We start from the raw sequence: 23,367 nt of genomic DNA on the forward strand, positions 1-23,367 counted from the left end.
AATATTCAAATTTTAAGAAAAAAAGAAAAAGAAAATAGATTCAGTTATGGAATTATAGTATGTCTGTTAGAATGAACGAGTCATGAATAGAAATGATCAAAAAATTATATATAATCATGAAGACTAAGTCAAGTGTGTCTATGAACATATCTTTGCAAATAGACAAGGAGACTACTTCAGAATCTACATGGACAGAATCTTCAATAAAATATTTGAAGTAAAGAATTCATTTATATCATTCTTAGGGATTTTATTTTTCAGTCCCTAAGGAAAAAATATATACATGGTAATATGATGTTGGCATTGTTTGCCAAGAAAAAATTTGTAGCTACAATAAATTTTGTCTGTGAATATCTTCTATCAGTGTGTGTACTCATCAATAATCAGTAGGCATTCAACCGAGAAATAAGATCGGCGAATTCATCTTCTCTGCAGGGAATTGTAAGAGCTCCCATTGGATGATCAAATCCAAATTCCTCTTCAGCTTGACTCAACAACTCTTGAAATGAAGGCTGGTTCAAGTATGCCACAGGGATCACAAATCTCTTCATTCTTTTTTCTCCAACATACACTGCAAAATAGCCTTTTGGGACATTTTTACTATTAGAAAAAGACCTCTTAATGAGTTGCTTAGCATGAACTACACTGGAAAAACGAAAACCCATTATTGCAAAGGAAAACTTTGAGAGTTGAGAATGTGAGGACTTGTGGTACTACAGTTCCTAATGTTATGAGTATATATAGCCAACACACATGAATGGTGCTGAGGACTAAAGACTAGAAAGGCAATTAATGGTATGGGGTCTTTGGTAAGAAGAATAGTCCTTGATCAATCACATGGTATTGTTTTTCTTCTTATCATTAATTATTCAAAAGTAAGGTCCTGGCTGGATAGTTTGAATTCACATCGGTGGAACTTTCTTGCACTTCTTCATAAGAGCCCTACAACATCAACTCAGAACACAAAATTAGTAGGCATGTCTCATAGCCATGAAATGCCATTTTCAAATCAAAATTTAAACAATCCTTCATTTAAAAAAAAATTATGCTCTTTCATTGGTTATTTCTGTATTATGGGACATACTGTTATTTATTATAATTGTATTCCCTCCCTGCTTATCATTGAATGTTATAAAAAAAAAACTGGTTATTGATTAGGCTAATATGGGGTGTAAAGTTTCAACTTTTTTTTTTACCAAAAGTCTCAACCCTGTTTTCTAGTGGAGAACGAGTCACTTATATCAACAATCTTAGGCTTGTATATCGACACACAAGTGGGATCTCCTTTTTCTTAGGAACATAAAATTAGTTTGAGTAGCACCAAATTAGTTTTAAGATGGAACTTAAGGACAAGATCAAGTGATGTTTCAAATAATTATCTCTTACCATGCTGCATCCATACATGCTGTAACAATCTTAGTCCTAGTATTGCCTATCCCCCTAAACCCAAAGTTGCCCAGATTAAAAAAAAAAACAATCTAAGGCTTCTTGATCTTTGTACGACTATATACACAAGTAAATGTTGTAACACACAAACAAGGCAAGTCCCAAGTGATAAATTTAAGATTTTGGATATGACATAGAACACATATTTGTTGATGTTGCTTCATGCTTGACTAGAATGGTGATAAGCGTACAAAATATACGCTTATTTATAACTTTTTCAGTTTGATTTGGTTGTTTTTCTCAAGAGGAAGTTTGTATTTGATCTGTTTGGTGAACTTGTGCAGTGTGTCGCAATAATTCTGATTAGTACGAGAATGCTGATAAATATCTGTTTGAGTAGTCAAAATTGGTGAATATTTGGAAATTTGGTCCAGGCGATATATCGCCTGTCTTGGGCGATATATCGCCGCATGAGCAGTTTCAATTTTTGGCTGAAGCAGAAACGACATTAGATATTGCGTTTTTATCGAGTACATACGGCAGGCGATATATCGGCACAAGGGTATTTTTGGAAATTTTTATGGAAATTCGTAGGTTTTGGTTTTTGAAAAAAGAATAAAAAGAAACAGAAGGTGGGGGGAGTTCTGACGGCAGGAGAAAAGAAACAGAGAAGAATTCACTTTTATTATTTTCTTTATGCTTTTGAATTTTAGATTGTGTGATGAGGTTTAATATTATGAACTAAATTCTTATTTAGAGTATTTTAATGTAGTCACTGGATATTCTATTCATCTTTAATGCAATTTTTATGATTCTTTGAATTTATGTTTATCTATTGTTCTTATGTTTAATGATTGTAATTGATTGGCCATCTTTTGCATGATTATTGGTTTTAATTCAATATCTGAAAAGTGAGAATAGGAATAGCTTTAGGCAATAGACATAGATTTCAATTTAGAACGAAAGTATCAAATTGGTTTGTGTAGCAATTAGGTTTTTGTTTTTAATGCAGTTTATGTGTAGAATTTGTCACATACATGTAGAGAATTCGCAGGTAAACTGAATATTTTATATCTTGAGAAAGAATAGAATTGTCAATAGTAAACTTGCTATAATCATAGATCAAAGAAACATATTAGTAGTATTATTGTTTGAAAAGAATTGAAGGTTGATGAAATTAGAATGCTCTAATATTTCTCTTATATTAAATTTCGTTAATTAAATTATGCTTTTCTAGTTTATTGTTCGTTTTTAATTGTCATTAAATTTTCATTAGTCAAATAGAAATAAAAGTATGCTATTGGTAATTATTAGATCAATTCCCTGACGGAACGATACTGTATTTCCATTACTATTACTTGTTTATTCGATTGTGTATACTTGCGCAGTAAAAAAATTGCAACAATTTTTTGGTGCCGTTGCCGGGGAATTGATATTCGATTAATATCAAAATAGTTAATTTTTATTCTAATTTGGTTGTTTTTATTTAGTTGAACTAATCTAAGTTGTCGCACTTTGTTATAATAGGTGAATCTTTTGTATGCGACGTGAAGGATCTACAAATCTTTTGCCTGTTAATCCTGAAATTGAAAGATCCTGCAGAAAAAACAGAAGGAATAAGAGGTTAGAAACATCAATGGCTGCCAACCAAAGAGACGGGGTTAACAACAATGATGGTCAAAATCACATCGCTCAGGACCAAAATGTGCGAGCATTAAGATATTATGTGCTCCCTGCTGTCACAGGAGTGCACTCATGCATTAGACCGCCGACTGTTACTACCAATAACTTTGAGATTAAGTCGGCGATGATACAAATGGTCGAGACTTCTGTCCAGTTTGGTGGTCTCCCCAATGAGGATCCTAACTTGCACATAGTGAACTTCCTTGAGCTATGTGCAATGTTCAAGTTTAATGGGGTGAGCGATGATGCAATAAGGTTGAGATTGTTCCCTTTTTCACTAAGGGACAGGGCAAAAAGTTGGCTTATTTCTCTACAGGCCAAATCAATCAATACATGGGAGGAACTAGCTCAGAAGTTTCTCTCCAAGTTCTTTCCTCCTGCAAAAGCTGCTAAGTTGAGGGGAGAAATCAATAACTTCTATCAGAATGAGGGAGAGTCATTGTATGATGCTTGGGAAAGATTCAAAGACCTGCTCAGGAAATGCCCTCATCACGGTATAGAGAAGTGGATGTTAGTCCACAATTTTTATAATGGGCTTTGCGGTACTACTCGCACTATAATAGATGCAGCAGCAGGTGGTGCTTTCATGAGTAAAGGGGCTAATGAGGCATATGAATTGTTAGAGGAGATGGCTATGAACAATTATCAGTGGCCTGTCGAAAGAGACACCTCACAGAGAAAAGTAGCTGGGGTACATGAATTAGATGCTATCGCTGCTTTAACTGCTCAGCTTGCTTCATTGACAAAACAGTTGCAACAAAACAAGATCTCAGCTCAAGCCCAGGCTATACAGATGCAATCAGGGTGTGAAATATGTGGAGGGCCTCATTTGTATGAACATTGTACAGCGGCCAACATTTATGGTAATATACCAGTTGATCAGGCTCAGGTACAGGCAGTTGGTAATTTTCAGAGGCCATATCAAAATTCGTTCTCCAACACTTACAATCCTGGGTGGAGAAATCACCCAAATTTCTCATGGAGAAACAATCAGGGCCAACAGTCACAGTTTCAAGGGCCATACCAGCAAAACATGTCACAACAGCCTATGAATCAAGCCTCATCGTCACACCAGCCTAGACCGCAAGATCAACCAGAAAATCCTAATGACTTGCAAGCAGCCTTGTTGACTCTCACTAATACTTAGACTCAATTCATGACTAAGACCGGATCCTCTATTCGAAACCTTGAGACACAAGTGGGTCAGTTGGCCAACATGCTTAATAACAGACCGCAAGGGAATTTGCCTAGCAATACTGTGGTAAATCGTAAAGAGAACTGTCAAGCAATTTCATTGAGGAATGGTAAGAAAGTGGAGCAGCCCAGTGTACAAAAGTCAGTGGTTCAGAATGAAGAGTTGAGAGAGAAATCAGATACAAAAGAGAAAGTGGTTACTGAAGACCACCAGGGTTCAAACAAGTGTCCTCCCTTTGTTGATGACTAGCCAGTTCGAGTTCCATATCCTCAGAGGCTTAGAAAAACTACACTGGATAAACAGTTTTCTAAGTTTTTAGAGGTATTCAAAAAGCTGCATATCAATATTCCTTTTGTTGAGGCATTAGAGCAGATGCCCAACTATGTGAAATTTATGAAAGAGATTCTATCCAAGAAAAGGAAGATGGAAGATTATGGAATGGTGGCGCCCACTGAAGAGTGCAGTGCAATATTGCAGAGGAAGTTTCCCCAAACGTTGAGAGATCTGGGGAGCTTTACTATACCATGTACAATCGGGAAGTTTGAATGTAAGCATGCTTTGTGTGATTTGGGGGCGAGTATAAATCTGATGCCTTTGTCTGTATTCAGAAGACTTGAGTTGGGGGATGAATCTGAAATTGCTGCAGGGGAGATTAATGAGAGTTTCCTAGATGAACAATTATTTGCAGTGGAAGATTAGTTGGTGCCATGGTTTGTTGATTATGTGAATTATTTGGCAGCCAACGTAGCGCCACCAGAATTTGTAGGGTAGGGATTGAAATTTTTTTATCATGATGTGAAGCATTACTACTGGGATGATCCTTTCTTATTCAAACAATGTCTGGATTTGATTATCAGAAGATGTGTGTCTGAAAGAGAAATGAAGGACATCTTGTTTCATTTCCATGCATCACCTACTGGTGGACATTTTGGGGGAGCAAGGACTGCTACAAAGGTCCTTGAATGTGGATTTTATTGGCCTACTCTGTATAAAGACAACTATGACTATGTGAAATGTTGTGATCGTTGTCAAAGGGTAGGTAATATCTCAAGACGTCATGAAATGCCTCTCACTAATATATTGGAGGTTGAATTATTTGATGTTTGGGGTATTGACTTTATGGGACCCTACCCACCATCTTTTTGTAATGACCCACTAATCTAGACTCTTGGACCATTATCGAACTATACATACAAATTCTTACTAAAACATACATTTGCGAAAATACCATAATTTATTATAAACTTGTAGAAACAAAGGTTACTTTCATAAAAATAAGTAGGATATGGGTACCCATTGTCTTTAAAACAAAAATAACTTAAGTGAAAAGAGTTACATAGAAAATGCGGAAAATACATGTAAAACCATAAAAAAAGTAAAACAAGACTACATCCTCGAATCGAATAATGCTCGGCCCCTTGACTCCATTCACCATCGATACACATCCTCTAAGCATCACGAATCTTACCGCCTCTAAAACTTATTTTCCTGCACATAAAACATAAAGGAATGAGCCTAATGCCCAGCAAGGAAAATCTAACACATAGTCATACACATAAATTTCACAATAAACGTAAAGACATATCATAACACTTAATACATACACTTATTATAATGGCCATTATTACTTGGGGTCCCATAGACTAAACAAGCTTATGCCCATGAGATTAGTGGGGTCCTACTAGCTAAGTAGGCATATGCCCATAATCTTTTTGGGGTCTTGTTAGTCAAATAGGGCATAAGCCCAAGCCTACAAACATACACATTTATAGCATATTCATAACATATCATATTTCATAACATAACATAACATAAGCAATACACATATAGATTCTATCCTATTTTCCTTACCAAAGTTACCGGGATATGATGGACTGAGTTAGGACTTTTGGAACACTCCTAAAACCATAATGAACAAGAGTGAGTCTAAAGAAGGAAAAGAGATGAAAAGGAATGGGAAGACTAAACCATTGAAAGTCACACTTACCAAACTTATGTGCTCAAGAACTTAGATTCCCTAACCAAGATGAAGATTAAGGTTAGAGATTGAGTAGAAGACTATGAGAAAGAAAATAACATAATACCGAAATGAACTAGAGTTTTGGTTACCTCAAAGACTTGTAAGATCAATCTACACCACAACCGAAATACTATAGAACCTCACTTCCCAAAGTGTTTGATAAGCTTATGATGTTTAAGCTTATGATTTTCCCAAACCAGGTGTTTACACTCTCACACTCACTTAACACTAGCAGCTTCTGAACTTAGAGCAAAAGGTGAATAATGGCTGGGTACTAGGTCATATTTATAGAGTTTGGGAATGAAAGTATCTTGATTTTACTTGAATAAAAATAATGGCTTTTTAGGTGAAAATCATTTGAATAATCGTTCAGCAGAGGCTGAAGACTCGTTCAAAAGATGCTGGACTTATGGAGGAGTTTGAATGGCTGAAAGGAAAAGAATTCAAAAGTGTTTGAATTTATGCTGGAGGAGGCGATATATCGCCCCCTATAGGCGATATATCGCCTGGACCATTGTTCCCGAGGCGACCGTGCATCGATTCGTGTTTTCCGTATCTACGTGCTGCGATATATCGCCCCCTATAGCTGCGATATATCGGCACACGCTGAATATTTAAACATGAAATTACACATTTTTAGCTAAGTTTGAATGGAGTAAACAGCCTTGACTAAGCCCTCAACGTATTCAAAGCTGCTGACTGACCCTATAACATTCAAACTTTACTCCTTATTAGATTTAATCCTCAAAAATACTTAATCCTTAATCACCATTCATAACATGTGCTTAAAATCCTATTGGTTGATATCTAAACCTTATAGTATAATAAATATAATCCTTAATATCAGTCACATTAATCAAACCTTAGGTTATACTTAATATTCTTAAACTATAGATTAAACTTAGAAAATCTATAAGTACTACTATGAGTGTCAAAATAATTCCCGGTCTGAACCAAAAATCCACAGTTACAAAGATAATACTAAACATACTATAATACTACTAAACAATTAGCTAAGTAAAGTTCTTGGACTCTACACTTTTGGTAATTTGTATATTTTGCTGGCGGTGGATTATGTAAGTAAGTGGGTTGAAGCAGTAGCTACTTCAACGAATGATGTTAAGGTGGTAGTCAAGTTTCTGAAAAAGAACATTTTCTCTCGTTTTGGCACACCTCGAGCGATTATAAGTGATGAAGGGACTCATTTTCCCAATAAGATTTTTTATTCCTTAATGGAGAAGTATGGAATTAAACACAAGATGGCATTGGGATATCATCCGCAGTCAAATGGGCAAGCGGAAGTGTCAAATCGTGAGATTAAGCTGATTTTAGAGAAGACGGTGCAAGTTAATAGAAAGGATTGGTCAAATAAGCTCGATGATGCGTTATGGGCTTATCAGACAGCTTTTAAAATGCCAATTGGTATGTCTCCCTACCGTCTTGTATATGGTAAAGCTTGTCACTTGCCATTTGAACTGGAGCATAAGGTGCAGTGGGCGTTAAAAAAGTTGAATTTCAATCCGGTCGCTTCGAAAGCATTAAGGCTAGCTCAACTGAATGAGCTAGATGAATTGCGTCATGATTCCTACGAGAATGCAAGAATCTACAAAGAGAAGACAAAGAAATGGCATGACAATAATATTGTCAATCAGACTTTTCAAGTGGGCGATAAAGTGCTGTTATTTAATTCCCGTCTCAAGTTATTTCCGGGAAAATTAAAGTCTCGATGGTCGGGGCCATTCATTGTTACAAAAGTCTTTCCATACGGGGCTTTGGAGATTCAACAAGGTGATTCTTTGCCGTTTAAAGTTAATGGACAGCGGATGAAGCATTACTATGGAGGCGAAATTGAGAAGAAGGTCAATATTACACTGGTGGATTCTTAAAGTCAAGAAAAGAAGCGTCCGACTAAATGACGTTAACGACAACGCATTTGAGAGGCATCTCATTATTTTTAATTTTCAATTGTTTTTAGTTTTAAAATTTATGAACAATTCTTAGTTAGTTTATATTTTTTGTTTTTGCTTGACATTCTAATTTTATTTTTGATTTTCTTTATTATTTCTTTTAATGTAATAGAACCGTGCAAAACGTTAAAAAAAAAGACATTTTTTAAACTGCGGTTAGGCGATATATCGTCTACACCAGGCAATATATCGCATGAACAACAGATTCAGAGGTGAATTTTGCAATTTTGCTAACAATTTTTTGCAGGTGCCCAGCAAATATATCGCCTACAAATGGCGATATATCGGCACAAGTGAATGGAACTGCGCTATATCGCTGGTGGTCGAGACAAAATATCGCCATTCTGGACAGAGACAACGCTGGGCTATATAGCTTGTGGCGATATATTGCCTGTTCAAATTTTTTGAAAAAAAAAATGGCACGTGAGGAACACATGATTGCCTAATATCTGTTATTTTCCCCCAAAAATAACCCCAATTCGACCCACTCTTCCAGAACCGAAGCATTAATTCAAGCATCCCATTTTTCTCCCATTTTTCCTCTCAAGCAAATCATTCATCCAAGCATCCAATCATCTCCATCAAGCATCAAAGGTTCGACTATTGCTGTGATTGAAGACCATTTTCCTCATCCTATTCAAGCTTTTCAACGTACATTGTTGAGTTTTGATGTGTTTGATGATATATTGAGGAAATTTGAAGAACTTAGGTTTTCTTTTGGGCATTGGACGGATTTTTGGGAATTATTGTGAGATTGGTTTGTGTTTCTTGCTTTTGTTATCTTGGGAGATTATTATATATATTTGGGAAAGATTGTGGGGTTATTTGAGTATTTTTGGACACTTTTTCATGATTGCACACTACGTGTTCGATAAAAGTACTCAGTGAACGGTTTTGCAATATTTTGGAGATTTTTGGGTGTTTCTGAGTTGATTTGGGGTTGTCAGTGTGTTCAGCAACTGTTATTTGTATTTTTTCGATTGAACAACTCCATGGCACCTAAGAAAGCGAAGACCATGTCCACTGTCCAACGAGAAAATGTCACTATTCCTCATACGTTTGTTAACCCCACTGCTCAAAACAAATTTGTGGAATGGATTGTTAAAAATAAAACAGTAATTGTGGAGTCTCACTTTCGGCCAAGTGAATTAGATTGCATTCTTCCACAGATGATTATTAATAGAAATTGGCATCAATTGTGTGAGCCCAAACTTTTGGCCAATATCAGTTTGGTAAGGGAATTTTATTCAAATGCTTTTGTGGAGAGGGATGATCATACAGTCTTAGTTCGGGGTAAAAAGGTGTGTTATTCTCCTCAAATTATAAACAAATTCTATGGCCTCAATGATCCATGGGAAGATGATTATCGCGCAGGAGTCGATGACAAGGATTATGATTTTCTCTTAAAGGAAATGACTAAACCCGGCTCTACATACAAAATGGGGAGTGACATGGTCACTCCACGATCAATCAAGGCCACATGTTTGAGTCCGTATGGGAGGTTTTGGAACAGGTTTGTCATTAGTACTCTTATGCCTTCCACTCAACAAATGGAGGTAACTATTGAACGCCTATACTTGTTATATTGTATTTGTTCGGGAAAGTCCATCAACGTTGGGAGGCTTATCGCAGAGAGTATTAGTTATATTGCGCGAGGGGCCACATCTGGTGGTCATGGACATGCTTCGCTGATTACAAGTTTATGTAAGGATCAAGGGGTGCCTATGAATATTAATGAAGTCAGTGAACAATCTCCCGTAATTAGTCATCAGTCAGTGTTGCATCAAGATGAAAATTATGGGGGTCTTCCTAGGCCAACTGGTTTGGGATACGAGCCTGTAGACCCGAGTTTGTTGCCATTGCCACCTACCGCTGAACAACCTGAGTCTACTCGGCCGAAGAGAAAGGGTAGAAAACCATCAGCTTCTAGAGCTACTGAAGGCTCTAGTTCTCGGCAATATAGCACCATGCAACAAGATATTGAAGATTTAAAGAGATAACAACAACTGTTGTTGCATGGTCAGGCGGATATTATAGATCGTCAGTTCCACATGACGAACTACATGGCAGATTTTTGTGGGGCATTTGCACGATGCACAGGATTTAATGATTTTCCACAATGTCCTCCAGAATTGCGCCAACCATATCAGCCGCCTCCAGATTCCGAAGAAGACGAGTAACTGTTCTGTTGTCAGGTTTTTTTTATTTTTTATTTTATTTTCTTTTTCTTCTTTTCGTTAAGTTCCTTTGGATTTCATGCAACAATGAGGACACTGTTTATTTTAAGTTTGGGGGACTATTTGTTTTTCTTTTGATTATTTATTTTTATTCTTAATGTTGGATGACTGTACGAAACTATTATTGACTAAGACAAGTGGGGCTTCAATGATGAATTATGCTAATTCTATGATGTTGTGAGATTGATGCTTTGGATATGTAGACTGTGTGCTTAACCTATTGATAATTGATCTGAGTATTGTCATTTGTTGTATTATATGTGTTTTATTTAATTTATGCTTTACATTATATAAGTTTATAAGTATTGTGGGAATTGGTATGTATGGTGGATATTGAAATAAGCTAGAACTTGCTCAGTTAATTTGTAGAGACGAAATTCTAAATGAAGTATTAAGTAGAGATGATTTAGGCAATTTTCTTTGGTAAACGTCTTTCCAGCTAACCGATAAATTTTTTATCCTTAGTTACCCTTTTTGAGCCTAAAACTTTGGTTTTTGTTCTTGATTGTACTATTTGAGCCTAATTTTCCTAACTTTATTATTTTTCCTTTTCCTTTGTTATCATAAGCATATAATTTGTGGGAAAGAAGAATGAAAAATGGTGAAGTATTGGTATGATTTGAATGTAGTATGCTTGTACAAAAAGAAGAGAGAGAGAGAGAGAAGTTTTTGAGATTATAAAACAAAAATTTTGATTGTCACACTCCTTGAAAGAAAAAAAAACATATATATATATATATGGAAAATATTAAGTTTAGGGGGAGTGTGACTTGAAAAAAAAAAGTGATAAGTCTAGAAAAAAAAATATAATACAAAAAGAAAAAAAATGATGAAAGTGTTGTAATCTCTCTCTCTAATTGTAAAAAATGGTGATTTTTGGTGTGGTGAAGAGAAATTTGGCTGGTTTTGAGGTTTTATATGCTTATGGTAATTTTGAGCCTAAATGACTATTTATCTACCTTTACCTAAGCCTAATGTTATGAGCCTATCAAAGTCCTTTTGATCTACTTGATACATATTTTATATTAGTAGAGACAAGTTAATTGAGCAAGCTTATGGTGAATTTTGATGGGTTTGTGGTATGAATGAATGTTGATACTTGTAAAATTATGTTTTGTATAGTATTTGTTAAATGAAATGTGTATTTGCATGAATGACAGTATTTGGAGAAATTATTGATATGTTGAAATTTTAGTCACATGATCTGAAGCATTGGTTGAACGATTGAAGAAGAATGGAATTTTTGAGAAAATTTATGCCCCTAGTCTAAGTTTAAATTTTTCAGTGAAGTTAAGTCATCTAATAGTTTTTTTCTAGTTTTGGAGTGTTTCTTTGTTTTTTTTTCTTTTGTTTGCTTAAGGACAAGCAACCAGTCAAGTTTGGGGGTGTGATAAGCGTACAAAATATACACTTATTTATAACTTTTTCAGTTTGATTTGGTTGTTTTTCTCAAGAGGAAGTTTGTATTTGATCTGTTTGGTGAACTTGTGCAGTGTGTCGCAATAATTCTAATTAGTACGAGAATGCTGATAAATATCTGTTATCCAAAAAATAGGCATGGGTGACGTGGCTGACATTTTTAAACACGTGGCTGACACCTGGCAGAGGTTCTGTTTGACCATCAACCAGTGAGATTCCTCTGACGTAACATTTGAAGTTTCTATACAATCAGCATGGTCGTATACTCCGCGTATTTCAAGATGATCTTGGGTAAATCATAATCAATTATGAGATTATCTCCTATGATTCCTGATTATCCGATTAATTAGGAACAAATATCTGTAACAAATTCATGTAATCCTCCTTGAGCCTATAAGTAGAGAAACATAGCTCAAGGAAGGGACTTTTGGCTGATTTAATTTTTACACTTACAAGAGAATTAGAGCTATTACATTACGATTGTATTGTTCATCTCTCTCAGGCCTGTGAAACTCAGAGAACTCTAGTTCTTTGATCACTCCTTTGAGAACTCATATCAATAATAGCTTGAGTGGATGTAGGTCATTACCAGTTCTCAGGGCCGAACCACTATAATTTACTGTGTTCTTTACTGTTTTTGTCATTAAATCTTTTTCGACATCTTTATTCACATCAAGCGTTTGACTCCGTGTCAGTTGACCGAACCGAGAGTCAACATTATGGTGCTTTCATTGATAGCTTGAGACGAGGTTGTTGAAGCATTCATGGAAAAAATAACAAAGAAGACTGGGCAGGCGGCTGGCGCTGCACCATCTCAACCTCCTCCTCCTCCAAACATGGCTGAAAATGAGCCACACTTGGAATTTGATGAGGAGGAATTGGACTCCGAGACGCTGATACCCTGGGGGTATTACAAGATGAATTGGCCAATCTGAGGGCCAGTCAAGAAAATGCTGCGGAGATTATGGCACGACAGCAGCAAGAGATAGAGCGTCATCGCCAAGAGCTAAGTGAAAGACAGGCGGAGATGGACCGTCGTCAGAGGGAGGCCATGGAAGCCCTCGAAGCCACCCTGAAGTTGGCTAGGAATCAGGCTGTACCTGCCTCATAGCCTGATCAACCCTCAAATGGGCCACCCTAAAGGGGTCCCAATCCTAGCCCTCCGATCCAGCCAATGAGCCCCCAAAGGCTCGAGCCACCGCCAATGCCTCAGGATGACGTCCCACCAAGGGATCCTGAGACGCAACCTCCATCCCAGGCTGGTCTAGGCAATCCCCCACAGCCAAGGCAGAATAGGGCCGGGTAGCAGCCCCGTAGCCCTAGACGCCATAGGGGTGAAGAGCCGAACCCACTGAGCAAGGGGCAGCGTCCTTCTAGGAATAGAAGGAACTCGGAGATTAGCTCTGCAGTCAGGGACCCCCCATGGCATGATAATGCACGCGGACCTACCGACCAACGCAGGCCTCCCCCTATCGCTCGGGAAGTTCCAGCCCGAGGAGGCAACCGAGGGAACAGTCAGTCCCACCATAGCCAATCGAGGTTCAGAGATGGCCATGGTTACAACGAGGCCGACTCAGGCAGAGGGAATGCCGGTTGGAGAAATGAAGAGAGAGGTGGAGGCAGAAGCCCACCACCTAGAGAAGACCAACAAGAGAGACGTAACGCTGGGGGGCAGCCCAGACAAAACAACGTCTTTAACCGGCTCGGAGCAAGCGAGCAACGACGAAGAGACGAAGACTTAAGGGATGTACTCAATGACCGCCGCGAACGGCACGAAGAATACATCCCCCCAGCAGCAGAGGCCCCGGCGATTCTTGACTCCGTGCAAGCCCAAATAGATTCCTTGAACCAAGCAGTACAACAGTTGGTCGGGGGAAGAACGTCTCACATCGAATACGATAGGAGAAGGGGCACTCCTTTCGTTCAAACGATAGCTGTGGCAGAAACTCCCAGCAAGTTTAAGATGCCCACGCTTCCGAACTTTGGCGGGTATGGTGACCCGGTGTCTCATGTCAACAAATTTGAGATACAGATGGACATTCAGAAAGTGTCCGAAGACGCTCGGTGCAGGATCTTTCCTGCAACACTTTCTGATGTCGCACAAGAGTGGTTTTTCAAATTCCCTCCTGCAAGTATTGTTTCTTGCGAGATGTTCATAAATGAATTTTACGGACAATTCTATGTGGGTCATGTGCACCCAACTGAGGCAAACCAACTGGTTGAAATACGTCAGCAGGAAGGAGAACCACTGAAAGATTATGTCCAGCGTTTTATGCGAGCAGCTGCTGGAGCCAAAACAGTGTGAGACGAGGGTAAAATGATGGCCCTAACAGCAGGAGTTAGGCGTCGTACGCCTTTGTGGAGTAGCCTCAGAAAGCATGGGGTTAATACCACCCAAGAGTTCTTAGATCGAGCTGATCGGTACATCAAGCTCGAAGATGCCATTGCCAGCGAGGGAAAGGCCCCAGAAAAAGATAAGGGGACTGCAGAGCCCGCCAAAGCCGCCAATGGGTCAAAACCCAACAGCAACAATAAAGGCAATGGGAACGAAAATGGCAAGAATAGGGGAAAGAGACCCCATAATGAACCTTCCACCTCTTAGAATAAGCGCGCTAAGGGCAACCGTTATGAACCGCGGTTCACTAACTACACTGCCCTTGTCGAATCTCGAGGGGAGGTGTATCAGGCCACAAGTTCCAGTGTGCCTTACAAAAGACCCGCTCCCATTCGAAAGGATATTTCAAAAAGGGATACCACCAAGTTCTGTCATTTTCATAACGACTACGGACACGATACGAACGAGTGCAACCAGCTGAAAGATGAAATCGAGTTCCTTATCAGACAAGGACACTTGAGGAGATATGTACGGGCCTCAGGAACTTCCCAACGAGAAGCTCCAGGTGGCAACGAGCAGGCGCCTGCACACCAACGCTCGCCACCTTTGCAGCTCGATCCCATAGCTGGCACATTACTCACCATCTGTGGAGGCCAGCACCCCGCTGGAAACAGCGAAAAGGCAAGGGAACGATATGCTCGGACCCTACGCCACGACCAGGACATCGAGATGATGACTGTGGAGGACCGGGCATCAAAGAAGGCTCGTTTAGAGGACGGTGAAATAACCTTCTATGACAGCGACGCCCAGCATGTCTGATTCCCGCATTTTGATCCGCTGGTCGTGGATGTTCAAATTGCCAACATGATGGTAAAGAGAATGCTGGTCGATACAGGAAGTTCAGTTAACATCCTGTATAAATCTTCACTGGAACGCATGAAGTTTTCCGTCAAGGACTTGGAGCCCTGCAACCAAACAATTTACGGCTTCTCTGGTGAGGGACTCGCCCCAACAGGGTCAATCAGACTTCCGGTAACAGCAGGTACAATGCCTGCTACCAGGACGTTACTCGCTACTTTCATAGTAGTCGATTGTCCTTCGGCGTACAATGCTGTAATCGGAAGGCCCATACTGGTTGACCTTCGGGCCGTCACCTCAATATGGCACCTGGCCATGAAATTCCCAACAGACGCATGGGTAGGACGTGTGTTGGGAAATCAGAGGGAAGCAAGGGAGTGCTATAATGCCTCAATTACTAAGGCTAAGAAGGAAACGCCGAGGAGCACTCCCCTAGAAAGGTTGCAGATGGACATAGATACACAAGCCCAATTAGGTGATGAAGTCACCAAATAGGGTGTTGCCCAAAGTGAGGATAGAGACTTAGATCCTCACTTTGGGGATTTTGAAGAAGATGTTGGACCCGTCGAGGACCTTGAAGAGGTCCAGCTTGATGAAGAGTTTCCGACCAAGGTAGTAAAGGTCGGTAAAAATTTAGAAGCAACAACGAAGCACGCACTGGTGGAATTTTTGAGAAAGAACCAGGAAGTTTTTGCCTGGTCACATAAAGACATGGCTGGGATAGATCCTGCAGTCATCAGCCATGTCCTGAATGTCGACAAAAGCTTTCCACCCGTGTAGCAGAAAAGAAGGATGCTCGATAAAGAGAGATCAAAAGCCTTAAAAGAAGAAGTTGAAAGACTGAAGGAGAATGGGTTCATTAGGGTGGCGTTTTATCCATCGTGGGTCTCTAATCCAGTACTGGTTCCCAAGCCTAATGGAAAATGGCGAACTTGTGTGGATTTCACAGACCTTAATAAAGCCTGCCCAAAGGATTGTTTCCCACTCCCAAAGATCGACCAGTTGGTCGATGCAACGGCAGGACACGATATCCTCTCTTTCATGGATGCATACTCAGGATATAATCAGATTAGTATGCATCCCCCTGATGAGGATCACACTAGCTTTCAGACCGATACAGGGTTATACTGTTATAAAGTAATGCCCTTCGGACTGAAAAACGCTGGTGTGACTTATCAGTGACTAGTTAACCACATGTTTAAGGAGTTGATTGCAATAAACATGGAGGTATACGTGGAAGACATGCTGGTGAAGTCAAAAAAGGCAGAAGGACATGTGGAGGATTTACAGGAGTGTTTCAATGTTTTGAATAAGTATCAGATAAAGCTAAATCCTCTCAAGTGTTCCTTCGGAGTAGGATCAGGGAAATTTTTGGGGTTCATTGTCAATTCAAGAGGAATCGAAGCCAACCCCGAAAAGATCAAGCCCTGATCGACATGAAATCTCCGGTGAAAATCAAAGATGTACAAAGTTTAACTGGAAGGATTGTCGCACTTAGTAGATTTATTTCAAAGTCGACGGATAAATGCGTACCTTTTTTTAATCTACTTAGAGGCAACAAGAAGTTCGAGTGGACTGGAGACTGTGAACAGGCTTTCCAAGCCTTAAAAGCCCACATGGCATAGCCTCCTGTCTTATCAAAGCCTATAGATGGAGAAACTTTGTTCATTTACCTAGCGATCACCGAATATGCTGCTAGTGCGGTGCTAGTAAAAGAAGAAGAAGGCGTGCAAAAGGCGGTGTATTATGTAAGCAAAAGGTTAATCGGGGCCGAATTGAGATATCCTCCCATCGAAAGATTAGCCTATTGCTTAATTTTGGCCTCAAGAAAGTTGCGTCCTTACTTCCAAGCCCATCCCATCATAGTATTAACTGATCAACCCCTTTGGCAAGTTCTACAAAAACCGGAGGCAGTTGGACGTTTGTTGAAATGGGCAGTTCAACTCAGGCAGTTCGATATAACGTATTCACCGCGAGCAGCAGTAAAAGGACAAGTCTTGGCTGATCTCATTGCCAAATTTATCGAACTCCCAGACAGCGAACAGAGCAAAAAACCTAGTGCGCCTGAGCCTCAAGTTGAAGCTCCTTCGTGGAAGTTATTCACGAACGGATCATCCAACAAATCTCACGCAGGAGCAGGAGTGATATTGATAGCGCCAGAAGAGCATCGATTTCACTGCGCACTTAGGTTTGATTTCATCGCTTCAAACAACGAAGCCGAGTATGAAGGCTTACTCGCTGGGTTAAGGTTGGCCAAAGACATGAGTATAAAAGTGCTGGATATTTACAGTGATTCAAATTTGGTAATGAATCAGGTCTTAGGGGAGTATCAAGCACGAGGCCTGAAAATGGTGGCCTATCTGAACAAAACCAAAGATCTGTTGGCGCAATTTTAGAAATATACCCTCCAGCAAATACCCCGAGATCAGAATTCAAACGTAGATGCCTTAGCCAAACTCGCGAGTGCGAAGGATGCTGACACTTTAGATATAGTGCCAGTTAAACGACTACGCGAGCCGAGCCGAGCATACGAGCGGATGAAACCAGTATGGAGGTCAGGATAGAAGATACATGGATGGCACCGTACTTGGAGTATCTCATGAGTGGTCTACTACCAGCAGATAGAAACAAATCCAGGACTCTTCAGAGACAGGCTGCTAGGTACATACTGGTCGATGGTGTTCTATACCGGAGAGGATACTCCATGCCACTGCTCAGATGCATTACACCAGAAAATGCTAAAGAGCTGATGAAGGAGGTACATGAAGGCTTTTGTGGGGATCACGTTAGGGGGCAGAGTGTGGCGTGCTGCCCCTTTGGCACACCCACATGGGGCCATTTTGTAAATGAGCATGCCTTGGTGCTTGATCATTAGTCAAGTCTTGCACCAAGCAACCTCGTGGGATAGGGTAGTGGCAGTTTTGTAATATTGCATATGTCTCCTAGACAAAAATCATATATGTTCCTGGGAAGACTTTATTTCCCTAGAAGGCTCCTTAGGGGGAGGTGACCTGGTGACTTAGGGAAGCACCATGGCCATCAGCAGATAGGGGCCAAAGCTGTGTACTCCCTTGCCCTATCAAGGCTATATATTAATGAAATAACATTTATCCATACTTGCCCCTGTGTGCTTCCTTGTTGCTTATGTGTTACTTGTTTGTTATCTTCGTTTGGCCATTGTGTGCCACTTGCCTTGTTGTGTGCTTTGTGTTGTGTGGACGTTCCTAGGAATGACTTGCTTTGTGCTTGCTCATACTTCGTTATCGCCCGTTGCATGTCCGAGATGTGTATGTGGCTAACCGCTGAGTTTGTTTGCCTGTAGGTGTGTGTTGTAGGCTGACTTGCTAGCTTGAAGAGTCTGCAAGTGCCGCACGTTCCGTCTAGTTGGAGTACCCAAATAGTCGGCCCGTGACACAAAGCTTATCAAAGAAGATTCTGAGGCAGGGTTATTTCTGGTCGACCATGAATGAAGACTCGATGGAGTTTGTGTGAAAATGTGATAAGTGTTAGAGATTTTCCAAGATCCCACGCGCAGCTCCTAATGAGTTAAAGCAGATGCAAATTCCATGGCCCTTCGCAGTATGGGGTATCGATTTCATTGGGTCCTTGCCAACAAGAAAAAGGTGGAGTAAAATACGCAGTTGTAGCAGTCGACTACTTCACCAAATGGGCCGAAGCTGAGCCACTCGCTACCATAACGACAAAGAAAGTTCTTGACTTTGTCATCAAGAACATTGTTTGCTGATATGGATTGCCTCGGAAGATTGTCTCAGACAACAGCACCCAGTTCGACAGCGACCTATTCACAGACTTCTGCGAGAGGCATGGAATCATCAAGAGCTTTTCTTCAGTTGTGCATCCACAAGCAAATGGGCAAGTCGAAGCAGTAAATAAGACACTAAAGGATACCCTGAAGAAAAGGCTCGAGGAAGCTAAAGGAGCATGGCCAGAACAGCTGCCTGAAGTACTTTGGTCGTGTAGAACTTCTCATCGAACAGCAACAGGCCATACCCTGTTTTTCTTAGCATATGGGTATGAGGCTATGTTGCCAGTCGAGCTAGATCCGCCCTCACATTGAAGAATTACATATGACCAAGACCAAAATAGCCAACTGTTGATGGAGTAGACTCGGTTGAGGAAAAATGAGACAAACCCCATCTCCGAGTAGTTGCGTACCAGCAAAAAGTCGCCCGATATTTTAACTCTAAAGTAAAAGAAAGAAAGTTCAACGTCGGAGACTTAGTACTTCGACGAGTTTTCTTAAACACCCGCGACCCGGCTACTGGAGTACTCGGACCAAACTGGGAAGGACCTTACCAGATTGAAGAAGTCCTTCATCCAGACACATACAAACTTGCACGCTTAAATGGAGATCTTGTTCCGCGCTATTGGAATGGAGAACACTTGCGCAAGTATTATCAATAAACAGTCCTTCTTAAAGGACTGGCTTGTATTAATTTTTACTTTTTACAAATTTTGAAAAAGGGTTAGTTATGTTATATGGCAAATCACTTATAAGTGTAAGATCTTTTAAAGATCACTCGTAAAGACATGTTTAGTCCATTTTAATACGAGAATTATAAGGGACTGTGCGCAGCCAGTCATTCTTGCCAAATTTTGTAATTTTTTACAAGTATTTGTTCATTACGTGTGTTGTTTTGCTGTATTATAAGTCTTGCATTTTATACCGAGCAGTAATGTTCGCACAGGTCGTGGTCAAGGCAAGTGACCAAGGACCTAAAGCTCCTCAGTCACTTGGGGGGCATATAAGGTACATCGATAGCAAAGCATACCAAGAGGTATGTAAACACATGAACAAAATAAGTGAAAGCATGATACAGTACTTAGAGTATTTTTCAAAATTTATATTTTGTTAAATCAATCCAAAGTACTATGCTAAGTTTGGTCATGCGAATAGATGTTATAATAAGAAGAAATATTATAATATCAAAGGGAATTCTTTTACACTGGAAGCAGTACTGCTTGGATGTAATTGTTCAAAAGCAAAAGTAAAATAAGCTGCCTATGCAGCAAAATTAAAGAAAAACCAGTCTTTACATCATGACCCGTAGGTCGTATGGTTAAAGAAATATAAAAGGGAAATTTTTATGGAGCTTGGGGAGCAGGAGGGTCCTGTGGAGCATTCTGATCGGCCACGTCCCCTACAGATTCTCCTCCCTCCACTCCGACGGCCGGCGGAATGTCTGGGGAAGAAGGAACCCGGGCTCTCTCTTCAGCAGCCAACCGAGCAGTGCAGCGAGCTAGCTCTGCCTTCCTGGCATCCTCTGGAAGGTAGTTGAAATTGGCACTTTGGTTGTGTTTCCAAAAATCATAGAAACACCGAAGTGTCACGTTCTTATACCTCTCCAGGTCCTTGACATTAGTAAGCTTAAGCTGCTCCACCTGGCTTTTAAGGACAGCAATGGCCGTGTCCTTAGCAAGATGCTCCTCCTTAAGTTTTTTGATTTCGCGCCAAGAGGTCTGGCTAGCATCTTGATACTCATCCCTCTGCTTTCTGGTATTCTCCAGAGAAGCTTGATTTTCTGCAAGCTCCGCAACCAAGGCATCCTTCTGCTGGGTGACTACCACCAGCTCCCCAGCGTGCCTAGCCTCTGCAGCTTGAAGCTCCTCAATAACCTTCGCTCGAGACTGCTCGATGCTGGCACCAGCGCGGGCACGAGCAGCAGTCATTGTCAGCATGGCCTGCAATCAAAGAATAAGAGTTAGGCCATCTTCAAAGAAAGAAAAAGTCAAGACCATGATCACAAAAAGAGAAAGAGTGCTTACGCTGGCCACTTCATTAAGGGCCCTGTTGAGGATCTGGTCGACCCCCATGGTTTCAGCTTCATCCATTGCCTCCCTGCAACGGTCATGCTTAAGGATATGGGCGAGGCGATCCTTAGCTGATCGCAGGGAGTGGCTCGAGAGTTTGGCCCCAGGAAGTTCGACTTGTTGGGCCTATTCGTTTGGAGCCACGGGCGAAGGATTTATGGCAGTAGGAGGGATCTCCTTCTCGGCAGGAGCAGAAGGTTGGGCAGACGGTTGGCCAGAGGCCCATCCTTTGGAGGATCGGCTGCTCAATTCTTCTTGGCCGGGGGTATTTGGCTGGACTCACCATCGTGTTTCCTAGCCGATTTCCTCCTTTGGACCAGAGGAACCTCTTCCTCCTCCTCCTGAGTATTATACAAGTCAAAAACGTTGGCAGAGGCCATGTCTGCAGAAAGAGATAAACATGCAGATAGTAAGCTAAAAATAGATGACAAGTTATGGCACATCAGAAAAGAGGTACAGAAAATTAAAAAGTCCGATACCCGAGCTATTACTACTTGTCGCTACACTATTGACTCTACCAGTCATACACTCACTCTCTGGCACGAAGAAGTCTGGCCCTAGATTTGGAGTATATCTAAAATTGTCGTCCCCGTCAAATAAGTGACAGGAAATTGGAAAGTTATCTAAAAGTGAAATAACAATACCGTTTTCATCTGAAGACTCATCCAAGTCTACGATAGTCTCTGCTGCCTTTTGTTTCCCCTTCCCTTGGAGGGCAGAAGGCCTTTCTGCTGAGGGAGCGCCAGTAGGTTCCCTGATCGTAACCCCAGTCGGTCTCCTTCAAGGAGGAGACGCTGGGGGTTGCTGCTCAGGATGCCCCTCGGCAGTGGCGCCAACCGCTGCGGGTTCCCTCATTTCCTGATGAGGGGTCAGGAGGCCAGACAACCTCAAGTTATCATCAGTGACCAGAGACTTAATGCTCTTTTCAGCATCAGTCATTCTGGCCAGTGTGTTGGACCTCAACACCATGTCTGGTGTTGGGTTTGGGCGTAACCATGGTCCTGAAAAGCACAAGATACTTTAGAGAAGTACAAGGAAAATTGCTGAGTAAAAATAGCGACCAGTGGAAAAGGACATTTACCTCCTCAAGCGAAGGCCAAGTTGTTTGCAGTCATGTCGGGCGTGAGGAAATACTCCTGACTGTATTTCCCCACGTTGGAGATGTGGGTGGTGTCACTCAGGAATATTCGGGTTGTTTCTTGGTGACAAAAATGAAAAAAGCCCTTCCCGAACTGTTGGGGATCGGACTTAAGGTCAAAAAGGAAGTTGACCTCGTGAGGAGTAGCGAGCATTCTATATTCGTTTGGAGTAATTTGAAAGGGGGCGACACCGAAGTAGTTCGCCACCCCCTGATAAAATGGATGTAGAGGAAGGGTAGCCCCCGCCTCTATATGGTACCTTGACCAGGCGCTGTAAACGTCTTCAGGCAAGTTAGCCCTCTGATCCGCAGTAGGGATCTTAAGGGTCACCCTAGTGAGGGGATACTTTTTGATGTAATTAGCCAGCATTCTGGGGGTCACCTGGCTGAGGGGAGAGAGATACCACTCGACATCCGGAAGAATTAAATGCCGAGGACGAGCCCTGAACTGAATGTGAGGGTCCGGGACAATGTTTTCTCGACCGCTGGTCGAGGGAACCCTAGCCTGCGAATCAGGCTGGGCAGGAGGATTTGGACTGTCTTCAGGATTTGGTTTCTTTTGGCCAGGAGATTTGGAACGGGCCATTCTGGATGATGATGGTTGAGGTCTGGAATAAGAGTCTTGAGAATGGAATCTCATGAACGCGTTGAGTAGGCTGTTCTTCACCTTCAAGCAGTTGCGCAAGAAGATCGTCTTCGATAGGCCGCTCACCTCCCCACAAATCTGGCATTAAAATCTGTGGACAGAAAAATGGGGAGGTGAGGATGGAGAGTCTAGAGGGTTGGTTAGAATAACGCTGGTCGTGTACAAAAGTCAAACTTTTATACAACAGCATTCTAACAAAAAACTAATTTTTTCACACGAACAGTTTGAAAAACAGATCAAAAAGTGAAAGTAAAAAGTTTTTCTAAAAAAGCTTTTTCAACTCCTGTAAGGGCGGGAAAAACTCAGCTTTTCAACTAGCATAAAAATTGAATTTTTACTTCAATTTTACGTCCTAAATTTATGATCTCAACTATCAAACTGATTCGTAACTCCTAAATGGCAAAGAAACATCATCCTATCTAGCATCACTTGATAAATCCATTACTTTCATGCATCTCAACCCAAGAACGCAGACAATATCAGAACCTAGAAACTAACTCACAGCGACATGCACAAAATAAAGAGTAGAAGAATTTTGAAACTTACCGAAGCAAAGATTATGGAGGTTTGAAGAAATTCTGAGCATAGACGAACGAATGGCTGGTTCTGGGAACGTTGAAAGATAATCTTCAGAGAAAATAAAGGTTATGA

General features: G+C 40.9%; 2 protein-coding genes and 1 non-coding gene across 3 annotated transcripts; 1 reads left to right on the top strand and 2 right to left on the bottom strand.

The window, feature by feature from the left end:
• Positions 1 to 199: 199 nt before the first annotated feature.
• On the bottom strand, positions 200 to 718 carry LOC133789055 (auxin-induced protein 15A-like). Its single transcript, XM_062226767.1, has one exon. It carries the CDS (start codon positions 663 to 665, stop codon positions 384 to 386), a length of 282 nt encoding a protein of 93 aa, XP_062082751.1. The 5' UTR covers positions 666 to 718; the 3' UTR covers positions 200 to 383.
• A 2,304-nt stretch (positions 719 to 3,022) lies between these two features.
• Positions 3,023 to 4,216, top strand: LOC133792526 (uncharacterized). Its single transcript, XM_062230436.1, has 2 exons — positions 3,023 to 3,304; positions 3,719 to 4,216. The coding sequence occupies exons 1-2, from the start codon at positions 3,023 to 3,025 to the stop codon at positions 4,214 to 4,216; spliced, it is 780 nt and encodes a 259-aa protein (XP_062086420.1).
• On the bottom strand, positions 3,461 to 3,567 carry LOC133792808 (small nucleolar RNA R71). Its single transcript, XR_009874281.1, has one exon. It is a non-coding gene; the product is annotated as a small nucleolar RNA R71 (small nucleolar RNA).
• Positions 4,217 to 23,367: the final 19,151 nt, after the last annotated feature.

The sequence above is a fragment of the Humulus lupulus genome, chromosome 7 (assembly GCF_963169125.1).
Source record: "Humulus lupulus chromosome 7, drHumLupu1.1, whole genome shotgun sequence".
Lineage (NCBI taxonomy): Eukaryota > Viridiplantae > Streptophyta > Magnoliopsida > Rosales > Cannabaceae > Humulus > Humulus lupulus.

What these genes read in the sequence shown, in the direction of transcription:
- LOC133789055 (XM_062226767.1), bottom strand. Translation starts at nt 665, where the DNA reads ATGGGTTTTCGTTTTTCCAGTGTAGTTCATGCTAAGCAACTCATTAAG.
- LOC133792526 (XM_062230436.1), top strand. Translation starts at nt 3,023, where the DNA reads ATGGCTGCCAACCAAAGAGACGGGGTTAACAACAATGATGGTCAAAAT. An exon ending in CAATGTTCAAGTTTAATGGG is followed by an intron (nt 3,305 to 3,718) that starts GTGAGCGATGAT and finishes AACAATTATCAG; the next exon opens with TGGCCTGTCGAAAGAGACAC.